A 16,562-nucleotide genomic window follows, 5' to 3' on the forward strand; every position below is an offset into this window, starting at 1 on the left:
AAAGCACATTAAACGGTTCCCCCAGATCCTTTGTTCACGTTTTTGGGTCTATCATATAAAATTTAGAAGCACTAAGAAGAAGTTAAGAGTTTTCGTCACGAAATTGATTAATAAACTTGAGCAATATTTGCCCTGCTTCCACTAAAAACGCTCATATTCTGTACAAAGTCTTCCTTTTTGTTAAAGAACTTCACTCAAAATTAGAAAAAAATCACAAACAAGTCAAAAAATGATCTAGCTTTCGAAAAATGTGTCGTACTTTAGAAACTTTTCAATAGTTTTCATGAATTCTTCAAAAAATGTCCTTCTTTAGTCGATTTGTGTTCATTTAACATGGGGCTGTCACATTTGTTTGCCCAACGGCTTACTTATACTAATGCACTGGGCAAACGCCCTATATGGTATTTCCGTCTGGATAGCTTGCCGGTCTTCTCTAGACTGAGCCCTGCTCTCGATTATGCTCGCTATTTATTGTCTCTAAACTCTCGGAATTTTTATTCGCTCGTCAGGATACCACAGTTCGGATTCTTTTGCTGGCGTATTTTGGCTTGCTAGTTGCAAAATTGTAGAGTGAAGTAGATCATTTCAACGATCAAGCAATTCTTGCTCATCAAAGACTACGCTACGGTGTATCTCTACTGTACGCGAGGACTTGTTGAATAACCTGTAGCCGTTGTTTGCGTAACCCGCAAAGATTAGTTTCTTTGTCTTTGGATCCAATTTCTGCCCCTTCTCCTCAGGTACTATGTAGCATTTGAGTTTGTTTAACGTATTTGTTGCTAAATTATTATCTGCGTGTACCTGTCATTATCGCCCAGCTCTGTTTACAACTGCGAAATTGAAAGTAAACAAACCAAAGAAGAGGGCAAAGCGAGAAAGGAAAACTCGTTTGTAAAATTGCTGCATCATTGCTGTCGTGTTTGTTGCCGTTGCTACGAGTGTGTTGCTGTTTCCTGAACTGGATTATTGAACTGGTAGTTTCCCAGAGCGGGGTTAAAAGTCGTCGCATTGATAGCCGTTCTGTAGGAAGGTTAGTAGCATTCAAATACGCTGCACGGAAGAAAGTTGTGGATCAACTAACAGCCGAACATTGTTTCTGTCCCCAAACAGTGCGCCGTAAAAGTTCATCCAAAAAACCCGTCAGGAGAATCAGCACTGAACCCGGAGGAAACACGCAGGAGGCATCTACCGATTAGATCTGCCGAACAGTTTTAGAACGGGTAAATATGAAATGATAAACAAAAAACAACATTCCTCATACGAGCCCCTATTATAGAGAGCCGACATCCTGTGCAAAACGGTTCTAGTTCACTGTAGGTGATTGGGAGGTTTCACAGAGCAACCGAAGAAGCCATCTTAACGGTACCCTGACCCCAAATAGGGTGAGTACGGCAACACGATTGAAAAAGGCAATTGGGCTGATTGAACGTGTTTATTATAGGGTTTTTATTGGGAGCTGAAAACCGACGCTGCCTGGAGTCAGTCTTTTTTCCGGAGCCGAAAGTTGTTCCGTCCGGAAACTGGTGCCGTATCCTCCAGGAAGCTGAAGCTGGATGCCACGTCGGCTGCCAGTGGTGCTCAACTGGGTTGGTCATCGGATGACAACATCGGTCGCTGTAAAGAGAAGGTGAAGAACAAAAATAAGAACAAGTAAGTACTAGCGCTAGTCAGAAGAAAAGTGAATTAGAAAAGAAGATGCTGCAGTAAAGTAAGAAGAAAAAGAAGAAACAGGCAGTTAAGAAGCAAGAAGAATAAGAGCAGAATGGAAGAAGAAGAAGAGTAGAAGCGGAATGGAAGAAGAAGAGCAGAGGCGGAATGGAAGAAGAAGAAGAGAATGACGAGGAGCGGGCGTAGAAGAAGAAAAGGGACGAGATATTATGCGGTCTGGAAAACAAGCGGAATTAGATTGAAATAGATGATAAGCAACAAATTTTTGTTTTGGTTTAGTTTTGTGGCGTATTTTTATGTATGTTTTAGAGATTCGTGTTTCCTCCCCCATTGCTAGCCGGGAGTGAAGCGAAAGAAATTCAACATTGGCGCCCAACTTAAAAACCCATGAAATTATGCTACCGCAAAATAATTTTAAGATTTTTAGATTGTTGATTTTAGTCTAGTCTTAAGATTTATGTTTTGTTTTGGTGATTTATGCTTAGTGTTGTTATTTGTGGATTTGATTTTAGTTGTTTTTGCTCATCAATACCTACTTAAAGTTAACTTTTTTAGACTTAGCATACATTTTTGTAGTTCAACAAGAAATTAAATCTTTATGGGATGAGAAAATATCTCGTAATGACAAAAATGATTCGACCAGGGGAAATAGATTGATTTCCTCGAAAATTAGATTCCAGCTATGACACAGATCTACCTATATTTGTGTACTACAACGCTTAATGCTCCCAAAACACCGTTTGCCGATCGGGAAAAATCGTGCCACCTACGAGTGCTGTTAGCAAGTTCATTTCTTGCCATCGCCTCGTATCACTCCAGCTATGACCATTACCACAGGTAGTCAACAAAGGTAGTACGTTATCACCAAAACACGCATCGCGGAAACCCAAAACGACACCGAACCGGATTAGAGCTGATATGCGTCTTCGCCGAAGGGATGAGGCCTCCCCGTCGCGGAAGCACGTAACATTCGCTGCTCAACATCTCCACGAGTCACTGCAGCATGAGAACCCCGACAACGTAGGAGAAATCTGGAAGCAGAACAGTGGAGACAGATGTTACTCGACAGGCTCCTCAGTAAAAGGAGGTCAACGTTTGGACAACGCAAACCACACTACCGATCAAGTCCATTTCGGCGATTTCTCGCCAATTTTCGTCTGAGTGTCAATATGTGCACTGTTGTACACTCAACGACCACGAATTGCGACAACAGTGCCACCGTAGGCCTATTTGAAGGCTTGCCGTTAGTAAGATCGTGAGAAACTTACCGTGCTAAAGCGCGCTTGCACGCCGTTACTGGATCGTGACAAACCAGACACCTACCGTTACAGCCCACAGGCTCTTCCGTTTGCCAGAGCGAGAGAAACTGGTCGTATTATGCCGCGCGCTGATACGCCGTTGCCAGAACGAGACAAACTGTGCAAAGCAGCTATGAACAACCAGTGAAACTCCAATCCTGTTGACAATCTCCACAAATCGAGCAATATCCGTTAGCCGATCGTGACAAATCGAGCGTAGCTGGTGAGCATACCGTACTAGAGTCATCGTACCCAACTATGTCATTTTAGTTCCAAATTAATGTCGTTTCGTCAATATGTTACAGTGTAATCTGAGGATCGCCATGAAATCTCCGATCAAAAGTAACGCGAATTGGGAGCGCGGTAAAACTCCTCTTCTGGGCTCATGGCGAGGTTGGTTGGTAATGCTTCCTTACTCAGCACACTGTAACTATTTTAACCATCACCAAAACAGTCTGATTTTAATTCGTTCAATGTTAGCAATAAGTTGAACGTTTTTTCTGTTAATTTATTTTAATTTGTTAGATCTAAGCCTTTTGTTTTTAACGGTTTGTGATCTGATGTTTATGTACCATTGTCACGTGATTTAGATTTAGAGATAAAACGCACATAGGGACCTGTTTTTTGCCAAACCTGGTTGGCGTATTGTTATGTTTTGTTGTGAAATGTTAGGGTAATATAACGTTTGAGATCTGGCGGGCTATAGGCCTGCGTTATTAGTGATTTGTGGTGCACGTTGTTGTTCGTGCGGAGGTCTGCTCCATCTTCGTTTCCATGTGCGTCTCTAGTCAGCTTCCTGTAATATAAGAAGTTTTTTATAAATTTTTCATGAGCTCCTAGCCGTCGCTCATAAAAATTTTTTCCGTGACAATGGGGTTGTGTAGCATTTGAGTTTGTTTAACGTATTTGTTGCTAAATTATTATCTGCGTGTACCTGTCATTATCGCCCAGCTCTGTTTACAACTGCGAAATTGAAAGTAAACAAACCAAAGAAGAGGGCAAAGCGAGAAAGGAAAACTCGTTTGTAAAATTGCTGCATCATTGCTGTCGTGTTTGTTGCCGTTGCTACGAGTGTGTTGCTGTTTCCTGAACTGGATTATTGAACTGGTAGTTTCCCAGAGCGGGGTTAAAAGTGGTCGCATTGATAGCCGTTCTGTAGGAAGGTTAGTAGCATTCAAATACGCTGCACGGAAGAAAGTTGTGGATCAACTAACAGCCGAACATTGTTTCTGTCCCCAAACAGTGCGCCGTAAAAGTTCATCCAAAAAACCCGTCAGGAGAATCAGCACTGAACCCGGAGGAAACACGCAGGAGGCATCTACCGATTAGATCTGCCGAACAGTTTTAGAACGGGTAAATATGAAATGATAAACAAAAAACAACATTCCTCATACGAGCCCCTATTATAGAGAGCCGACATCCTGTGCAAAACGGTTCTAGTTCACTGTAGGTGATTGGGAGGTTTCACAGAGCAACCGAAGAAGCCATCTTAACGGTACCCTGACCCCAAATAGGGTGAGTACGGCAACACGATTGAAAAAGGCAATTGGGCTGATTGAACGTGTTTATTATAGGGTTTTTATTGGGAGCTGAAAACCGACGCTGCCTGGAGTCAGTCTTTTTTCCGGAGCCGAAAGTTGTTCCGTCCGGAAACTGGTGCCGTATCCTCCAGGAAGCTGAAGCTGGATGCCACGTCGGCTGCCAGTGGTGCTCAACTGGGTTGGTCATCGGATGACAACATCGGTCGCTGTAAAGAGAAGGTGAAGAACAAAAATAAGAACAAGTAAGTACTAGCGCTAGTCAGAAGAAAAGTGAATTAGAAAAGAAGATGCTGCAGTAAAGTAAGAAGAAAAAGAAGAAACAGGCAGTTAAGAAGCAAGAAGAATAAGAGCAGAATGGAAGAAGAAGAAGAGTAGAAGCGGAATGGAAGAAGAAGAGCAGAGGCGGAATGGAAGAAGAAGAAGAGAATGACGAGGAGCGGGCGTAGAAGAAGAAAAGGGACGAGATATTATGCGGTCTGGAAAACAAGCGGAATTAGATTGAAATAGATGATAAGCAACAAATTTTTGTTTTGGTTTAGTTTTGTGGCGTATTTTTATGTATGTTTTAGAGATTCGTGTTTCCTCCCCCATTGCTAGCCGGGAGTGAAGCGAAAGAAATTCAACAACTAGTACATGCCAAAAATGCGTAAATTGCTCAAGTCAGGCTTCTTGCCATACCACATTTCGAATGGCGTCTTGTTATCCAGAAGAGCTCGTATGGGCGATCGATTTGTGAGATAAGCTGCACAGAACACAGCTTCTCCCCATAACGATTTCGGAAGATCGCATTCCTGGAGCATTGCTCGTACTTTCTCCATCAATGTTCTGTTGATTCTTTCGCTCACGCCATTCTGCTGAGGAGTATACGGTACTGTTAGAACCAATTGGAGGCCTTTTGCCTTGCAAAATTCTTCAAAAACTTGTCCAACGTACTCACGGCCATTATCGCATCTAAGTTTAGCCAACTTTTGATTAAAATGCGCTGTTGCCATCGCTTAAAACTGCTTAAACATCTCAAAAACTCACTCTTGCGTTTCATTAGGTAGATTACTGTAAAATGTGAGTAGTCATTCGTGAATGTCACGAAATATAGATGACCACCAAACGTGGTTTCTTCCATGTATCCGCAAACGTCAGAGTGCACTAATTCGAATGGCCTACTTGACCTTGGTATTTGCAGACTCTTAAACTTTTTTTGCTTCACTGTTTTCCAGCTAAACAGCTTTCGCAAACTTCGTTTTTGTTGGAAGTCTCGATGCAAAAATCTACTCCTTCTACCACCTTCTGTGTCATAAATAAGTGTGGTTACGCCAGCATTACTCAGCTGGCCAAGTCTTCTGTGCCATGTATCAAAACCTAACCGTTTCTTTCCAAGCAAAGCCTTTGAGTTATGAATATCCGAAACCAACTCCAAGGAATACAAGCCATCATTTACTGTCCCTTGAGCAATGACCTCCCCCAAGCCTGTAATTGTAACCTTACCATCAGAAAAAGTAACCCTTTTTACCTTAGTCGTAGCCTTTCTAACCGAAAGGAGATTTGTCTCTTGTTAAGGATTAATAAGAACATTATACAATTTTATCTTATTTATTTTACCATTAACCATGGTCTTAAGTGGTACATTGCCTTTCTTATTAGCCCCATATTATGGAGTAAACATCGTCGGGTCGTCGCAAGGAAGTTTCAACAAAAATAGTATCGAAAAGTGCTACTACTCGTCACTTTTTCGCTAGCAAATGCATAGTGCAAAATTACAGTCATCGGCATGGTCGTCCACATGTGATTATTTGTTGAGATGTGATTCTTGTTGTTTAAATAATGGATGTTTAAGCGAATTTCTTAACTTACATAAAAGTTTGTAAGCAACTTGTTACAAAACCCAATATTTCAGTGCTCTACGTAAATACGTTAAATTTACGACTCGTGCTGAAAAAAAAAACAAAATTTTTGCTACTTTTGGCATGAATATCCATTGTTTACAATACTAAAGCTTCAAATTAAAACTTTTGCTGATATACTTGTAGGCGCTTTTCATATCCATGCTGGAAGGAAGATGTTAAAATTTACTCTGATTGCATAACCATATGCGCTTAAATTTTCCACATCATCGTTAATTTATGCACTCTCACCAAAGTTTCTTTACAATCGGCCAAGGTCTAGTCAGTAGACGTATCAATTTTCTCATCTTGAATTTCCCGTACCATACTCGCTCGCCAAACACAGATCGCCGGGTAGTTTATTTCTCAAACCCCACACCGCACCGCATTTTAATAAAATCGACAGTACCATCCGAGTGGGGGTGTATTTTGAACCTTTCTTCGGAAGAATCACGCCGCAGCAGAGGTCGGAACCCAATCTCGTTTTTTTTTTGTTTCAAGTTTTTCTGCTAGAAAATCCATAGCCAAAGAATCAAAGTTTTTCGTTTTGTTTTGCTATGGATGCTGTCTGAGTACAACCTACGGTGTAGCTTCTTATGTTCTCAATAATAATATGGTGATCAGTGCTATAAATTCGACAGTTATTTTCAACAGCGCGTATTACCATTACTCGGAAGTGACTTCACTCAGGTGAACTTTGATCTCAGCTATCCTATCCTAGACCGGAAGGCGTTTGAACCTGAGGATCTGAGCTCAAAATCAACCGACTCAAGTGTCTGGCTGGAGGCAGGAATTTTTATCGACCATGGATAATATGAGTGAGTAGATATCTTAGTAATTGCACTCAAGTGTGCGGACGTTAAGCGCCGCCATGTGAACGTTTTGTATACATTTCATTCCTCCAAGACTGTTGACGTCTTTCACCGAGAATAAGACGGCCGGTGTAATCTTGATGTGTTTTATAACGATATTTTCAATTCGGGGAGAACGGGCCGGTATGAATTAGTTTATTATTTCGAAGAATTATGCACACTTTGTTGGAACGAGATTGGAAGAATTCGCAATCCAGATAAGCACGTCCAAAACGCGTAATTGAGTAAGAGAAAATTGGAGGAAAATTGTCAATACAATCTTAAATTTTAAATAAAATTGGAAATCCTTTTATCTGTGCCAGAATATTTCAATAATGGGAACAAACTGAATCAAGGTCAGTACGAAGTGTCACGGGAAATAATCGTGTTGATACAGCATGCATCAATAACACACGAGAGAAGTTTATCTTTGTTTGGGTTGAATCCCGAAAATATTTTTTTCTTCCCCGCTGTTGGTCAACAAATATGGGCCATGCAATTTGTTTGCCAGGGTCATTGACATTCTACATTGTAATTCGAATATGTTGTTTCCATTTTAAAGTTTTTTTTTTTCTTCAATAGCAACATTTGGTTAAAACATAAACTGTACGCTGAATCCCAGAGAGGATACTGTTAACTGGGGCATCTTGCAACTTGAATGGCTTCTATAAACTTAATATACACAGATAATCATAACACTTGTACATCAAAAGTTTTGAGGTTGATTAGGCATCAAATTAAGGTTGTCAGAAAAAATTATTGGGTTCACCAGTTATTTTTAAATTTTCAAAGACTTGCAGTTTCGACCCTACTAAGAAAAAGGCGTAAGTTGCAACAAACTTTGTTTTTAATGAAAAATGAAATGAAAACGTTTGGAACTGAAAAGCTTCTGATATATCTGTGATGTCATAACGTATAAAGCATCAATTGCATTAACTTTTGGTTTTGTTCGATTTAAATCTTAAAACCTTTTTGTCTAAAATGTTTTAAACGAAAAAGCATAAAGGTGTTGCATACATTTAGGGGTAAAAAAACTTCAGAAAATGCTACTAGCTGAAATTATAAAAAATAATGTTTTGATGGAAGAGATTTTTAAATAAACAAACGAGTGACGCGAAACAATCGTATTCTAGCCTATGGAAACGAGATTCAAAAGGTGAATCTTTAATTTGCATTTTGATGCATTATTGCCCAGACTGATAACTGAATTATAAAAACATGTATTTTAAAAAAATGGTGATTGTTCGAAATATATTTATACATCAACAGTGTTGGTATAGGATAATAAAAGCTATATAAAGATTAAAGGTGATATAATTAAGCCATTCCGTCAAACTGGTAAAAGTTATTTATGGCATCGAAAATGTTGTTCGATATTTTTAAAGTTTTTTATGAAAATCATTTAAATTTACATAGAAAACAAGATCGGAAATCATGGTAATTTTATTACCAATCTGCCAAAGTACTGTCATCAATGCAACGTTTGTATTGACAGAAGAATTTTTCTATTTACAACTGACTTGGCAATCTGTTAATTTATAAGATTTATAGAAATCCCGGTTATTCTTGCATCGATAAACAAAGATTATTGGAAAAAAAAAACTTGAGATCAATAAACTATCGAGAATTTCATCAATGCAGAGCCAAATAGTGGTAGGAGAAACTTGTCTCTGGCAGGAGAACATTGAATTTTCGTTAACTTAAAATGTTTTAACACCATGGAAATAATGTAAATAGTAGCCAGAAATGGTGATTGAAATATGGTAATTCAATATGTAGGGGAGAATCAAGATACTTGATCCTTGAGGATCCCTGAGCTTTATTTTTTCGCTACATCTCGAAAACGGAATGCCTTACAAATATAAATGTTCTCGAAAAATGAACTTTGTTTGAAAAATTCAACAAAATGTGAGTTAAAGATTTTTTTTTAATAACTTTTAAATGTTTCCTTAGTGTGGATAAAATTATCAAAACAATTATCCCAATATGCCAAAAGTTAGAATTTAATCTGAACTGCATAATGCCATATTTCTAAAGCATAAGTAAACTCTCAATATTTTCAAAGGAAAAAAATTCCAAAATGTATGCTATTGGTTTAATTGATCCCTAGAGTCCGGAAAGATATATTTTTCTTCTGAATGGATCGTGATCATTGGTTATCACAAAATAACTAATATTTGCCCAATAGCTAATGTTTATTCAGGAATTATCTTTAAAAGGGACTCAAAATACTGAATTTATTTTAAAATTAGAAAATTGCGCCTTAAAGTACGCAATGGATCTAAAGTAGTAGACAAAATTTTAGCATTCTTTATGTTTGATAGGGGAGAGGCGGGCTAAATGCGCATACTAAGGAGATTACTATATTTCTCCCATATTACAATAAATAGGTGTCTGAAATATTTATGCACGTGAGTGGATATTCATCTAATATATAAAGATGAGTTGGACTATATATGTTTGTTTGTTTGTATGCACCTTATACAAATCCACACCGCTTAACCGATCAGCTTCAAATTTTGTAAAGAGATGTAGTTGAACCATGGTAAGGTTTTAGTAATAGTTATGAGCCCCTCCCACCTAAGAAAAAGGACCCTCCCATACTACTTTCGTTTTTATTCCCATAAACCAAAAGTCATGGCACCCATTTTTCAAAACCGAATTTTCCTTTTTGGCGGGGTTGTTTTAACCATCACCATGGGCCGGGCATTAGAAGCAACCATCCAGCAGAGTTCATGTGTACTGGATATAAAATCGAAGCTTGCTAAGCATAACAAGTTTGAAAAGAGAAATTTTGGCGGGTGTTTTTTCCTTCTACTGTTCAAAGCACGTGGTACCGGTGCGAGGCATTTGATTGCGATAATGAGCCTTTATTTACGATAGGAAAAACTACTTGCCTGTTAGAAATTTATTGAGAAGAACAGTGGTTGAGGATCTACTAGAATATGCAGTGTATAAAGTATGGATACATTTGTTCATGTTAATTATGAATTGACTTCTTCAGTTGAATAACTATTTGGACTGAAAAACAATGTTCCAGCTTTTAGGAACCAACCATTTTCGAAACTTCTCATAGGGAAACAATTAATAAAACTGAGGGTTGTAAGTTCATGGCTGCGATCTGGTATTCCATTCTACGGGTAGATCTTGAAAAGAGGTCGTTAACATTTGTTTACAAGCTTAATACATTGGATTTTCACTAAATAACCCATGGAAAAGTTAAAAAAAAATTTATCATTTGACGAAAAAAAGGGTAATTCAATTGAAGCTTCTTAAAAAAATGGGGTGTAAAATGAGGTTGCCAAAAATTGCCGTATCGGGACCGGACAAATACAGCCAATTTTATCGGAAAACCTGTTCAAATCCAGCATTTGATTTTAAAATGTTCAAACTGATATCCTGGCAATATCCGGGCAAACTTGGTCAAAACCGAGGAATTATTCAGAAAAAATAACGAAAAATATACTTGCAATATTTGTTTTCAACAAACCGCATCAGCAGATTTTAAACTGTATATCAAGCTTCCTAACACGAGTCATGATGATTTCTAAAACTTGCCATTTAAAACTTCCTTTTGAACGTAAAAATGAAAAAAAAGAAATAATTATAAAATCACAGTTTATGTTAAGTTTAAAAAATGATGTGAATAAATCCGGGCTTTTTGCAACAAAATCCGGGAAACCGGGCCTGACCGGACTTACTTCAAGTTTTGTTTCAAATGTTCTAGCAAATCCGGATAAATCCGGGCAATTCAAGGGAAACTATTTAAAATTTCTATTAGCAAACCTAAAAACTATTAGTTATTCAATAATATGAAAACGATAAACTTTGCTAATAATCCCAATTAAAATTTTAAGAAGACTAACAAAATTTATAAAGCTCACATGGCCAAACATGGTCCAATTTGTTATCATGATGAACAAAAAGCTTTCAAAATTTCAAAAAGTCAAACGACTCATTTCGATTAATATATGTGAACCCGAGCAAGGCCGGGTAAAATCAGCTTGTTATCTATACATGCGAGCAATTTTTATCTTAAAATCTTTTACAGTATTCGAGAAATATACAGACCCCGTTCGTTTTTGGCAACATGCCCGAACATTTTGTATTGCCAAAATCGAATGTTGCCAAAATCGAACGGTTTTTTTCTGAAATTTTTTTCACTTATTTTTACGAAATAACACTTTTTATCATCATTAACGTTATAGTAAGTCAATTTCCGATCATTTTTAGATTTTTAATAGTTTTTTTTCTCATGTTTTTGATGCATTTTGCACATTTTTTGTTTTGTTTATAATCTATGTTTTTTTTTTGTCATTTTTGCTGTTTTTGTCATTTTTCATCATTTCTAAGTTGATTTTGTCATTTTCAGTTTTTGTTTGCATTTGCTTTTAATTTTTTTTTATTTTTTCATCTTTTTGTAATTTTTGAGTACTTTATAAATTATTTTAAAAATTTTTGTTTTTGTTGTTGTATTCGATCACCATTTCTTAACGTTAAAACGCATTTTTGGTATTTGTCTAAATTATATTGGTCCTGCTATAGAGAAAACTAAAATGTAATGTCGCTTCTAAAAACCGTTCGATTTTGGCACATGTGCCAAAATCGGATGTTGCCAAAATCGAATGTTGCCAAAATCGAATGTTGCCAAAATCGAATGTTGCCAAAAACGAACGGGGTCTGTATATATTTTTTTTCAAACGAACATAAACGCATAAAGAATTTCAATGAAACTTGACGTTTCCTCGAAGAGATTTTATTAACTTAACACTTTATAAATAGATAATTTGAACAATTGTTTTTGAAATTTCGATATAAATCAATTTTGTTTTTATATTAAATAGGTATTCAGCTTACCCTGATATTCAATTAAAAATTTGAGAATAATCTGGCACAACCAGGACGAATTTTGTCAAAAAGCGCACCATTTTACCATAGGGGTTTTTTTTTACTTTGTTTTCATAACCAAGCAAAAAAACATAATTATATTTTGATCAGTTCCAATTTCGGGCTCAAAATAGTAATTTATATAGAAAATTACAAAAAACGTTCACCACGAGTCTTCGGAGGCAGTAGCAAACTTCATAAATAAACAAAATTGCCGTCCTTGAGGAAACATATAGATGAGACCATGGGTGTCCAACATGTTTTACAGGCGTGCAAAATTTTTGAGATAATATAGGCTGGTGGGCCACACTACGAATTTTTTTTAATCTTCAGAGCAAATAAATGAATAACTGATTTTCAATGATGATATAATAAAATAATATTTGTTTTTATATGTTTTCTTTCCAAAATTTAAAGGGGTGTATAAATGTCAGATTTATGAGTTTCGGTTCAGGTTTCTACTGATTCTACTTGGAATGATTTAAAAACAACTATAAAATGTGTGTGACGATAATGCTTCTAAATAAATTCTACCCGCTCATTTTCACCAACTTTCATTTCATCTAACCTTTTATCTATCTTGTAAAAATTTCATAATCTTTTGATGTCCCTACTAAAAAGGACATCACTTTTCACAGATAAGGCCGATTAATTAAAGTATCAAATATAAAATTATTAAGAGTTCTTTTCTCAGACCAATTAATTACACTGGGTGACAGCAAAAAATAGTCTGGGGTTTCTCAGCTGATTTAGACTAATTTCACATTGATTTTGCTGTATTAGGTAAACTTTTTGAGATACAGCCATATGGCTATATACGCTTCAATATGCTAGTAATAGGGGTTTTGACCTGATTGAACAAAACCATGGTCATTTTCGGACTCAGGGCGTCAATATAAGTCTAATTCAGTTGGAAAACCCTGGACGATTTTCAAAAAATCTTTTTTTGTTACTCAGTGTTATGTATGTAATATGGAGCAATAGTTATATCAAATATATTAGTTAAGTTTAAGGTTTAAACTTCTGTTGGGTTAGTTTGTTGCAGAAGTGTCAAATAGTTTAGAAATTCCAAAACACATTAAATTTCTTTCATGGTCTTATCATTTATCCAAATGTAAAACACCTGATTTTTGACTTCTGTATCCTTTTGAGTTATCTTACTTCTACTTAAAAACGACATAGAAAATGATGGTATCTATCGACTGCGAGCGTCCTTTAAAAAAGTTTAACTCGCTCCGAACATGTGCTTCACAAACGCCCATTTCAAATGTCGTAATTAAATCGGCAGTGCTGCACAAAAAAAAGTATGATCCGTTATTCTTTTCCGAAACAAATTGTTCAAAACTTATTTTGATATTATTGATTCAAAAGTGAACCAGACCTTTATTTTGATTCAAAACAAAATAACTTCATCAATTCAAAATGCAGTTCCAAATGAAATGCGTACCTACTATAAAATCGAATTTTCAAACCGAAACCGTGGCCTTAGACCATCCCAAGAATTCTTGTCTTCAAAATTTGACACTATCCAAACAGAGTTTAAAAAATTGAAGATTGAAAGTGAAACTCCAAAAGAAGAGGTGTCTGAACCTAAACAAATGCAATCTTTTATTTCGGCAAAGTTACAAAGCTGGGAAATCAGTTCGGCAATGTGAGTCTCTTAAAATGTCATGATTCTAAGAGTTCCATTTTTCAAAAATGAAAATACGATTATTGTCATTTGCAAAATCACTCAAAAACTCGGTACTAACCTTCATGAAAACCAGATTTTGTTTGCTTTTAGATTATATTCTAAAAAAAATAAAAAGGACCCCGTTGTACCAATTAAAGTGATCTTCAAAGAAACCTCAACCAAAGAAGAATTGTTCTTCAAAAAGCGTGCCTTTGGGAAACTCGGTATACCGTCAAACGGGGCATCATGCAACAGCGGGGTTGAATGCAACATTTATAAAACACCACACAGATTCAATTTTTAATTTAATGTAATGAGATAAAGTTATCTCTTAATGATTACAAAATGATGATGACAAATTTTCTTGAATCCCAAGATAGTTTTTTTAAGTTTTTGATTTTCATATAAAATTTTAAAAATCGAACAATGAATGTACAATTTTTTAGATTTTTCAATGCCGTAAAAAACTTTACCCAGTATGACGGATTGGCTTGATAATATCACCTACAATCTTTATACTGGTTTCCTCATCCTATACCAACATTGATCATGTGGAAATATTTTTCGAACAATCACTCAATTTTTTTTAAATAAATATTTCTATAATTCAGTTACCCGTCTGGGGTAAAATGCAACAAAATTCAAATCGGAACTAAATCTCATAAATCGCGTCTCCATATGCTGGGATATGATTGTTTTGCATTATGCGTTAGTTAACATTAAAATTTCATCAATTCCTAGATTTATTTTCATGATTTGAGCTAATAGAATATTTTGTAGTATTTTTTACCCCTAAATGTATGCAGAAGATTAACAATTTTTTCGTAAAAACATTTTTGTCAGAAAAATTGGTGCTTTATGCGTTATGACATCACAAATGTACCAAAAACTATGAATTTTAAATCGTTTTCATTTGATTTTTCATAAATTACAGAGTTTGTTGCAACTTACCCCTTTTTCTTAGTAGGGTGAAAATCGCATGTTTTTGTAAATTTAAAAATAACTGGGGAAACCAATAATTTTTCTGACTACGTCAGTTTGGTGACCCATCTACCTTAAAACTTTTGATGTACAAGAGGTATGATTATCTGTAAGCATTAAGATTTTAGAAGCCATTGAAGTTGAAAATTGTTGCATGTTGCCCCAGTTGACGGTACTCATGGCACTCATGGCACTGTATAAGTCAAATTCCTTAATAAAATCATTTGAAAAAAAAACTCGACTCCACAGCTTTGACCCTTCTACTCCATAAAGGGTAAATCTTAAAATATTATGATTCGAGACGAACTAACTCTTTACTCATGGATTACAAAAATTGTTTATTTTTTCGAATTTTTAACAAATTTTTGCAGATTTCAAAATTTATATTATTTGAGGTAGGCATTTGTTATGACATTTTTTCGTCAAAAATAACTATAGGTATTTGAAATCCACAAAAGTATGTAATTTTTTAGCTGATATTCAAACATGGCACATCAAAACGCATTGAATTTTACAAGCTTTTCAAGTGAAATATTTCAAAAGCTTGTAGTGAAAGTCTATGTGAAAAACCATAAAAAAGCTGTAAAAACTGTATTCTGAAAAAATATCATATTTTAAAATTTGGTGAAAATCTGAAGACATTTTCATATTAATTTTCCCGTGACATTTAAAGTAAATATATCGTTGATTTCAATAGAGGCTGACAAATGAAGTACGTTCTTCGCTTTAAAATGCCTTAAATACTAAACTTTGACAATTAGATTGTTGAATTCGTAGATAAATGTGCTTTGATATTGGAATTAACTTCAAACTAAATTTTACAAAAGTTTATTTGAATATCATTTTACTCTCTCCACAAAGCCTTCAAAAAACCAGTCTAAATTCAAACTAGCTTCATGCACCCATTTAAGGACTGTCAACGCTTTTATAATAATGGCAAGAGGTAATCAAATTCGGAAAATTCATCGTAATACACATCTGTTGTTCGAAAGCGCAGGTCATTTTTTTCCAAAATTGGAAAATTTAAAAATATACTGACTGATTGATACAGACTTTGATAAATTTCATTTTGGAATGGTACAGAATCCAAAAAATAAGAATTAAGATTTAAATGTGGGCATTCTGGAAAAAGCTTAGCTAGTTAGCACAACGCGTTTCAGTTTGTATTAAAAATTTTGTATGGAAGAAGAACTTTTTGAACATTAAATCATCCATAAAATTCAAATAAGCTCGAAATGAAGTTGGCCTTTGATTTTAAGTTTTGACTATCCTTAAGCTTAACTTTTTGCGAACATGACAAACAGCTAAGCATTCCATGAAAAAAGGAATAATCATATCAAAATTAAAAATCTGAACCCATTGAAAAGTATATAAAAATGGCAGACTTAGGAACATAAATTAAGAAATCAATGCAGAGAAGTTTTTTAGAAATGTTTTATTCGCATCCTACGGTTACACAGCTTTCTAATAAGCAGCCAAAAACGCAATAATTAAATAATAATAATTTAAAAAAAACTGTTTAACATCGAATATCTTTACTGGAGTACAACTTAAGTTTGGGCTTTTCTGATATGAATTGTACTGCATGAATAAAGGAATATTTTTCATCCAAAGTTATATATTTTCAAACTTCCAGTACATCTCTGGCAATTTTTGAATGAGAAATTTTGTTTTCTCATATAAATTTCCATAAAAAAAAATTAAAACTCGTTGCACAAATTCAGAACTGGATGGATCGCCTCCAAAAATGTTATTGCTATTTCTGGTAGCAAAAACAATCAAAAATT

At 35.5% G+C, this 16,562-nt stretch overlaps 1 protein-coding gene and 2 long non-coding RNA genes across 3 annotated transcripts in view; all 3 read left to right on the forward strand.

The window, feature by feature from the left end:
* The first annotated feature begins 1,001 nt into the window (after nucleotides 1-1,001).
* On the forward strand, nucleotides 1,002-1,803 carry LOC129750101 (uncharacterized). Its single transcript, XR_008738286.1, has 3 exons — nucleotides 1,002-1,220; nucleotides 1,277-1,382; nucleotides 1,442-1,803. It is a non-coding gene; the product is annotated as an uncharacterized LOC129750101 (long non-coding RNA).
* A 2,360-nt stretch (nucleotides 1,804-4,163) lies between these two features.
* LOC129741515 (uncharacterized) lies at nucleotides 4,164-4,902 on the forward strand. The gene is made up of 3 exons (XR_008736450.1): nucleotides 4,164-4,319; nucleotides 4,376-4,481; nucleotides 4,541-4,902. It is a non-coding gene; the product is annotated as an uncharacterized LOC129741515 (long non-coding RNA).
* Nucleotides 4,903-6,858: 1,956 nt separating this feature from the next.
* Nucleotides 6,859-16,562, forward strand: part of LOC129749308 (uncharacterized) — a 113,577-nt gene continuing 103,873 nt past the window's right edge. Inside the window, exon 1 of the mRNA XM_055744249.1 lies at nucleotides 6,859-7,202. Within this exon, the coding sequence (XP_055600224.1) occupies nucleotides 7,190-7,202 (13 nt within the window). The 5' untranslated portion in view covers nucleotides 6,859-7,189. The remainder of the gene's footprint in view (nucleotides 7,203-16,562) is intronic.

Source organism: Uranotaenia lowii, chromosome 2 (genome assembly GCF_029784155.1).
Source record: "Uranotaenia lowii strain MFRU-FL chromosome 2, ASM2978415v1, whole genome shotgun sequence".
In the NCBI taxonomy this organism is placed as follows: domain Eukaryota; kingdom Metazoa; phylum Arthropoda; class Insecta; order Diptera; family Culicidae; genus Uranotaenia; species Uranotaenia lowii.